The sequence below is a fragment of the Diceros bicornis genome, chromosome 8 (genome assembly GCF_020826845.1).
Source record: "Diceros bicornis minor isolate mBicDic1 chromosome 8, mDicBic1.mat.cur, whole genome shotgun sequence".
Lineage (NCBI taxonomy): Eukaryota > Metazoa > Chordata > Mammalia > Perissodactyla > Rhinocerotidae > Diceros > Diceros bicornis.
Genome location: NC_080747.1, coordinates 20,316,853 through 20,325,568, shown reverse-complemented (window position 1 = coordinate 20,325,568; position 8,716 = coordinate 20,316,853). Strand labels below are relative to the sequence as shown.

The window sequence follows — 8,716 nt, the reverse complement described above, 5'->3', positions numbered from 1 at the left end:
AGCATATCACTGGATAAGAGCAATTACTGCAGGCTCACCTAAGGCGAAGATTGCAAGGAAGTCTTGACAGGGATCCTGCCTGTTCATTCCTCATTTCTCTATCTCCAGCACCTAGTGCTAGGATGTTGAATGGTTAGAGTAATTCAGTAATTCAATATTTAAAAAAAAAAACTTTTTTAGCCTCCACTATACCCCGGGCACTGTTCTAGGTGCTCTGGGGGTACCGCAGCAACAACCAAGGCCCGGCCTTTAGGGAGTTTACATTTGTGTGTTTGTGTATAAACAAATGTCTGTCGTATCAGGTGGTGGGTGATAAAAATTCTGTAGTGCAAAGGAGAAAAGGAGTGGGCATTGCTATTTCATAGGGGGTTATCAAGCAATTGTAAACGTTGCGGTGTATGAAGGTAAAGACGAAAGGTTCTGGAATCTGAGAAACACGGTCTGAGCAAGGCGGAAGCAGAGACTCTACGCAGATCTCACCATTCAACGGTACTGGAACACCGAGTAATTTAGGAAATTTTTTTCTTCTGAGAAGCCCACGCAGTTACCTTTTACTCTCCTCAGCCCTTCTGCACAACTGCAAAGTGCTTTCCAGTCCTTTTCAGGAACCCGAGGGTTTAACCAGACCAATCAGAGGCAGCGAGGCGGGGCTTATTTTCAGTACCTTCCGAAGCCCGCTAAACGCGCAGACACCCTTGCGCATGCTCAAATCCTCCGGCTTCTGGCGCACCGTCTGGGGCGGTTCGCGCATGTGCGAGAGCGAGACGCAGATTTTTGCCCCAAGGCCTTGCCGTACCGTCCAGGCGGCGAGCTGCGTCGTGGTTCTGTCGCGTGTTCTGGCGTGTGGAGACTGCTGTCCTGTCACCGTCGCCACCGCCGACATGAACCGCGAGAGCTTCGCGGCGGGCGAGCGGCTGGTGTCGCCGGCTTACGTGCGGCAGGCCCGTGAGGCCCGCCGCTCCCATGAGCACCTCGTACGGCTGCTTCTGGAGAAGGTACCGAGCTGTCGGGTCGCTCGCAGCCGCCGCGCCCCCCGGCTCCGGCTCCGCCCCGCGCCCCTGTTGGCGCTGGGCCCGCCTTAGCCGCTCCTATTTGGTGGTTGAGACCTGTCCCGGAGCCTGTCGCAGCTTGCCGTGCACTCGGCTGCCTTGTTGCGCTCAGCGCCTTCTCAGCCTCGCCAAAGCCAGCAAGACCCGGGGAGTGTCGTTAGGGGCTGTGTGGGCTCGGGATTTCGAGCCCCGCGGTTTTCTAACTTCGGGATGCGGAAGTGAGGGGAAGTCCCAGTCGGTTTACTGTTTTGTTGGCGGAAAGGGCAGAGTTCGCCCCTTCCATCTTTCCGTCCTCCCAGGGACTCAGGGAATACGTGATGTTTCTAAACCGCGATCTACTAATTCGAACGAAGTCTGCCGCGGAGCTTCACGGGTGTCGCTCCTGCAGCATTCCTGAATTTTAATTTCATTCAAGTTTGACAACCCCTAGTTTTAACACCCTGGTTTGAAGAAACTTCGTTGAAGATAAAGTTTAGTGGTTTTCGGTTACTTTAACCTACTACAACTTTAAACCTGAGTAAATCTCATCGTGTGCGTGTATCATCACTCCTCACGATCTGTAGATAATTGTAATACAGTGTGACACAAACGTTTTGCCTACTCGAGGTTTCTTCGTAGTGCTGACTTTGTATCTGAATTTTAGAAAGCAAGGAGCGTGGCAAAATACACGTTAAAAAGTTGTAAAATTCATTGAAGTAGGGTACTAGGGAACGTTGGTTTTCTTAAATATAATTATAGGTTTTTTTTTTTTTTTTTTTAAGGGCAAGTGTCCAGAGGATGGTTGGGATGAAAGTACACTTGAACTCTTTCTGCATGAACTTGCGATCATGGATAGCAACAATTTCCTGGGCAATTGTGGTGTGGGAGAAAGGGAGGGGAGAGTGGCATCTGCATTAGTTGCTCGGCGTCATTACAGGTATTTTTTTCAAGTCGCATGTGAAAACATTTCTTGTTTCCTTTTTTGGTTAAAAACGATGGTGGCAGTATTCATCATGTTAAATTATAAAATGTCCATTTGTAACCTACTTCTTCCCTGTTCAAATGCTCTCGTAAACTAGATGCAACAGGGAGATGGAAACAGTTTATCTGAGCAGGTGCTTTTCAAGACAGTAGGGTAAAGTTCTGGTATGTGGTGGTTACCCTGTCAGGTTCTGGGTTAACAGTACTGGCCATGTCTTCTGATAAGAGTGTTTAACCTAATAAACCTATTTGGTTGTAAGAGTTTAAAATATGTTAAGGTTGTTTGTAGTTTTCCATGTTTCTTTTCTAACATGGCAAATTTTTTTTAGAGAATTATATAGAGGTAGAACTTTAAAGGGTTGTTTGCATCTAAACTGAATCCCATTTTATAAGTACCTTGCTTTGTTGCAATAGATGTAGGAAAAGTTTTATTAAATCTAATTTTAGATTTTTAAGTTGCTTTTTTCTTTTGCATTATTTCAGAAAGCTTTTCATCAATTCTGATAACCATTTAATTGATAGTAGTTCAAAATACGATCATTTCTCTGTTCTCCAACCTTTCTGTGAAATGTAGGTAAACTCTTAGAAAACTCCTGTTTTCTTTGATTTTAAATCATGATGAAATTTTCCTAGGGATAGTAGACTTTTACTTCAATCAAAACCATCAAACTTCCAGTTCAATCAAAAGGCACCAACTTCTAGTTATAAAATAAGTCATGGGATGTAATATATAGCATGGTGACTATAGTTAATAGTACTGTATTGTATATTTGAAAATTGATAGGAGAGTAGATCTTGAAAGTTCTCATCACAAGAAAACAAATTTGTAATTGTGCAGTGATGGATGTTAACTAGACTTAATTGTGGTGATCATTTCACAGTATATACAAATGTGGAATCATTATGTTGTACACCTGAAACCAATATAATGTTATATGTCAATTAAATCTCAATTTAAAAAAATTGCAGTCAAAACTAATGATGATGAATATATAACTTGGATGAAAAATTCATGGTTAAAAATGGGCTGATAGGGGCTGGCCCCATGGCGTAGTGGTTAAGTGCACTTGCTCCACTGCTGGCGGCCCAGGTTCGGATCCCGGGCGCGCACTGATGCTCCGCTTGTCAGGCCATGCTGTGGCGGCGTCCCACATAAAGTGGAGGAAGATCGGCACTGACGTTAGCTCAGGGCCAGTCTTTCTCGGCAAAAAGAGGAGGATTGGCATGGATGTTAGCTCAGGGCTGATCTTCCTCACAAAAACAAAAAAAGGTCTGATAACATGGTTGATGATATATGTTAAAAACAATGCTTTGTACATGAGGTTTCAGTGGTAATGAAATGTGACACTAGTGTTCCGTGATAATTCCAGTGTCCAGAATTTCCGATCTAACTGTACATTAAAATAAATTTTTCAGTTTGAAGGGTATTCAGAGCTATCTTTAGTGTATAACATCATCTAATTTAAAATGAGTGGATTTGCACACTAATTTTCAGGGAACGTATAGTTCTTTTCAAACTAAGACAATATTTGAAACATCAATTCATCCCCATTGGAATTTAGCCCACTGCTCTAATTAAAGGAAAAAGAAAGAAAGAATTTAATGTTGTATATATTCTGGTTTTCTACTGCTGCATAACAAACCACTCCAAAACTTAGTGGCTTAAAACAGTCATTTGTTTTATCTCTCATAGTTCTGTGGGTTAACTGGGCTCAGCAGGGTGTTTATAGCTTTGGGTCTTTTAGGTAGTTGCAGTCAGATGTTGGCTGAGAGTTTAGTCATCTGAAGATTCAATTGGGCAGTTTATCCAGGTTGACTGACTTAGAGGGCTGGGAGCTCAGATGGCCTCTCTATGTGGCTCGGGCTTCTCCCAGCATGACAGCTGGATTGTAAGAAGGAGCCCCCCAAGAGGCCAGGTGCAAATCTTTAAGGCTTCCTGTGATCTAGCTCAGCAGTTCCAGACCATCACTTCTGCTGGATTCTTCCTGGCCGAGCAGGTCACTAAGGCTAGCTCAGGTTCAAGTGGGGGGTGGAATTAGACCCCACCTCTTGGTGTGGCAGTAGCATATGGGCATAGGGAGAAAAGGAATTGATGGTGACTGTCTTTGCAGACTAGCTACCACAGCATAATTGATGAATTTGTTTCAATTTAAGTAGGATATTTTCATATTATTAATAGTTTATGAAATATGTCTACAATAGTCAAGTATCGCTTCTGGTATTTTTTTGGTTATTGTATTTGTATACTTATACAGTGGGTTACTTAGAACACTGAATATTTTTGTCCAGTTATTGGCCCATTTTTTGCTTAGGTTCATTCATGGAATTGGACGATCGGGTGATATTTCTGCTGTGCAACCAAAAGCTGCAGGTTCTAGCCTTTTGAACAAAATTACCAATTCTTTGGTCCTGGACATCATAAAGTTGGCTGGTATGTACTGTGTTAATCATAATACTTTTGGCTGACTAGCCACACACATCTTTGCCTAATTTCTTTTATTAATGCTTCTTTCCAAAAAGGATGTAAATGGCTTCTACAAAGACATATATATATATATATAAACCTTTAGAATAAGATGGAGAATCAGAGCCGTAAGCCTGGGGGATGAATTTGGCAGTGAGCTTCCTGAGAACGAGTATGGAAGAGGAAGCACCAAGCCTACAACTCTTATTATTTGATAGAAGAAGTATATCATCTCTTCAAGAAGAATGCTGGTTTTTCAATGGAACAACTAATTTCTTTTTTACTTTTTATTCATAGGTGTCCATACAGTGACCAACTGCTTTGTAGTTCCTATGGCAACCGGTATGAGTCTAACTCTGTGTTTCTTAACATTACGACACAAAAGACCAAAGGCAAAATATATTATATGGCCAAGAATAGACCAGAAGTCCTGCTTTAAATCCATGATCACTGCAGGTAAAAGAAGAGAAGTGGCATATATAATGTCTTCAACATCACGGTTAGAAAATTCAAACTTTTTATATAGAGATAGATAAATGAAAAAGAAACTAAATGTGTTCCTTTTCCTTCTTTTTATTGTGGTAAAATACACATAACAAAATTTACCATTTTAACCATTTTTTTTTTGAGGAAGATTGGCCCTGTGCTAACCATCTGTTGCCAGGCTTCTTCATTTTTCTTTTTTCTCCCCAAAGCCCCAGTACATAGTTGTGTATCATAGTTGTAGAGTTGTAGCTCTTCTGTGTGGACATCAAGCATGGCTTGATGAGCAGTGAATAGATCTGCGCCCAGGATCTGAACTGGCAAACCCTGGGCTGCCAAAGCGGAACACGTGAACATAACCGCTCCGCCAGCTGGCCCCATTAACCATTTTTAAATATACAGTTCCGTGACATTAAGCACATTCACGTTGTTGCGCAACCATCACCACCATCCATATCCAGAACTTTTTCATCCTCTTAAACTGAAACTTTACCCATTAAACAATAACTCTTCCTCCCTACTACCCCCAGTCCCTAGCAGTCCCTAGCAATCACCATTCTACTTTCTGTCTCTATGAATTGGACTACTCTAGGTTTTTCTTATAAGTGGAATCATATTTGTCCTTTTGTGACTGGCTTATTTCACTTAGCATAATGTCTTTAAGGTTTATCCATATTATAGCATGTGTCAGAATTACTTTCCTTTTTTAGGGCTGACTAATATCCCATTGTATTTATATCCCACATTTTGTTTATTCTTTCATTGATGGACACTTGGATTGCTTCCACCTTTTGGCTGTTGTGAATAATGCTGCTATGAACATGAGTGTACAAATACGTGTTTGAGTTCCTGCTTTGAATTCTTTTGGGTGTATTCTCAGAAGTGGAATTGCTGGATTGTATTGTCCTTATTTTTCAAAATGGGATGATTACTGCCTCACAAGATTGTTTTGAGGATTAAATGGGATGGCATATGAAGTGCCCAGCAGTAGTCCCTGGAGTTTAAAAGGTGCTTCAGGAATGTTTGTCGTATATACATGAGTGGAGGATACATAAATTATTACCAGGAATCAAAGTACGAGGATGCAGGCATCATTAAGTATAGATGAAACAAAAACTTTAAATTGATGCTTTGGTATTTGGCTTGCTTAAGTCGAATTTGAGAATTTAAGGTTATTTTTGAATGGCTTCAGTCTGTTATATGAAATGAACAGTATTGAGCTGTAATTAAACACCATAAATAATCCTAAAGAAACTCATGTAAAGGGATTCATAATAAGGACATATAGCAGAAACTGATAGACTTCTAAAAAATATACTGACTTATTTTAAGTGGCAATAAGTTGTCAAATCTGTTCATTTACATCCTATTAACCAAAGATCTGATAACCAAAGTTATGGAAAAATTTCCCTTATTGAAAAACGGGAAACTTTTTTTCAAAAGATGTAATTTGGACCACAATTTATAGTTCATTCTTTTTTAGGATAGCCTGTATCCTTAGGAAGCAAGATAGTTGTATTCTTAAAAAAAAAAAAAACTTGCGTTTTAATTGTTTGAAAGCAAAAACAGAGTTGGGTCTAGAGAATTTGAGAAATAATAGAGAATTAGCTGTGCTTAGGAAGCTACCTACTTAAGTAAAGTTTTGTTTGTTTTAATAGCTGTGAAGGTATAGATATAAAAACTAGACATCTCTGAACCAACGTATTTGAGTTGATGATTTTATAGTGGCTGAGGTTTTATATTTCTGTAGATAGAATGCAAACAACTTGATGTGGATTCTAAAACATAAAAGAAAACTACTCGCTCTTAACTTTGCTTTAGCTTGCTGTGTGACCTTGGGGAAGCCACTTAATCTTCCTGAACTTTGGCTCCCTAATCTTTGAAGTGACTGAGTTGAGCTAAATGGTTTCTAAATCCCTTACAGCTCTTAAATCCATGAATCTAGCCTGCTGCTAGATTTGGTACATGGGAAGGCTGCAGATGTGACTACATAATAACTTCATGTGCAGAATTTCCCAAGTTTATTTTCTATCCAATTTCCAACACTTAAACACTTAGATTTTACTTTTACTCTTAAGTACTTACTAGTATCACAAAGTACTTAGTTACAGAAGTGCTTTGTACATTATTTAGTGTATATATTGCTTTTATAATTTTTTAAGTTTATGGATACCTAAATATTTACCATATGTTACATAGTTATTATTTGGGTGGAACTTTGGTCATATGCTAGTTAAGTGTACTAATTCAATTGAAAATTTGAAAACAATTTTCATATTTAAATTATAGAAGGCCGTTGTAAGCCATGAGATGGGTCTGTGATCTTTAGGCTACTGAAATTCATTATGTTTTTCTTTAGAGGTAAAACATGAAGTCGATGATTGTGATTTGTTTCAGTACTTGAATTTTATTATTATTTTTGTCCATCTCTGAAGTAAAGTGAGCTTTAAAATAAAACTTAGCTGTTGCCAGAGAATAAGTAGATTTACTTTTCTAGTTGTCCTTTACATTATTTTGACCTGCCTTTGACTCATAACAGTACTGAGCCAGGTCTTTATTACTAGAGGAGGGTTCATCAACTAAAATAAATATTTAGAGTTCTTGTGTTAAGTAGCACTGCTTCCTAGAGTTCCAGAATCTTCCCTCATTTTAGTTTACATTGACGTTTTGATTTCTGGTTGGCTTGGTTAGGTTTTGAGCCTGTGGTGATAGAGAACGTTTTAGAAGGTGACGAGCTGCGCACAGACCTGGAAGCAGTGGAGGCTAAAGTCCAGGAACTTGGGCCTGATTACGTTCTGTGTGTTCATTCGACTACATCCTGTTTTGCTCCAAGGGTGCCTGATAGGTAAATGATTTGTGAATATTGTCGTTTAGGTGTTCATCAGTCTTTTAAATAAAATTCGGATATACTAATTCTCAAATATGCTTAAGTAACATTTGACAGTAAATAGGTGAATGGACTCTTCTAAGAGAATAGATTGACCTTGTGGAGAAATAGCGTAATGACTTGGGAAAATAAAAATTTGGTCTAGAAGAAGGAAAAACAACTAGTACCAAGTGGAGATCCCTTTATCACCTAAGCAGATGCAGAGCATCTCTGTTTTCTTCCTTGTTTATTTTCTGTTTCTGATCTCCTAGCATCTTTTTCCTCATTATTTAATAGAAGTTTCTAAGCTAAATGTTGGATTTACTTGTTTTCATTCCTATCTCCACTTCTTTGATCTTACAGTTAGTTTTCGTATGTAGGCACTATCAATATTAACAGATATTAAATAGAAAATTTTAGGATTATTTACTGTCCTTTGAATTTTTTTTTAGTTGGAAGATTAACCCAGATGTACACTTAGGTATACACAGAGGTTGTCTTTGCATTTTGAGTAAAATGCAAATTTTTAAGAAAATAAAAGCAAAAAGAAAAAAAGCAAATGTTTACTTTTCTAAGAGATGGCTTCAAATTTTCATTCTGAAAAGGCAGTAGGCTTAGGTCTAGTAATAGAGATGTTTAGTTTTGACAGCAACTCTGTTTCATTTTAACATTTTGAACAGAAGTGCTAATAACTTGTAAAAACTATATTGACGTTGGACTTTTCTTGTAGCGTTAAGTTATACTTTGGTTTTAATTCATGGAAACACGTAATTTGACAGTAGTGAATGCATGTTAGCTTTTATTTTCTTATAGGCAGATTTTAAGAGACAATTTTAAAACCATGCTCTTGAAAAGTTGCCTTGCTTCATTCATGAATCTTTGAATTCTGTGTTA

At 38.8% G+C, this 8,716-nt stretch overlaps 1 protein-coding gene across 1 annotated transcript in view; it reads left to right on the top strand.

The window, feature by feature from the left end:
• The first annotated feature begins 783 nt into the window (after nucleotides 1-783).
• SEPSECS (Sep (O-phosphoserine) tRNA:Sec (selenocysteine) tRNA synthase) overlaps nucleotides 784-8,716 on the top strand; it is a 35,273-nt gene continuing 27,340 nt past the window's right edge. The window contains exons 1-5 of the mRNA XM_058546824.1: nucleotides 784-995; nucleotides 1,811-1,965; nucleotides 4,322-4,440; nucleotides 4,771-4,929; nucleotides 7,648-7,801. Coding sequence (XP_058402807.1) covers nucleotides 882-995; nucleotides 1,811-1,965; nucleotides 4,322-4,440; nucleotides 4,771-4,929; nucleotides 7,648-7,801 — 701 coding nt within the window. The 5' untranslated portion in view covers nucleotides 784-881. The remainder of the gene's footprint in view (nucleotides 996-1,810; nucleotides 1,966-4,321; nucleotides 4,441-4,770; nucleotides 4,930-7,647; nucleotides 7,802-8,716) is intronic.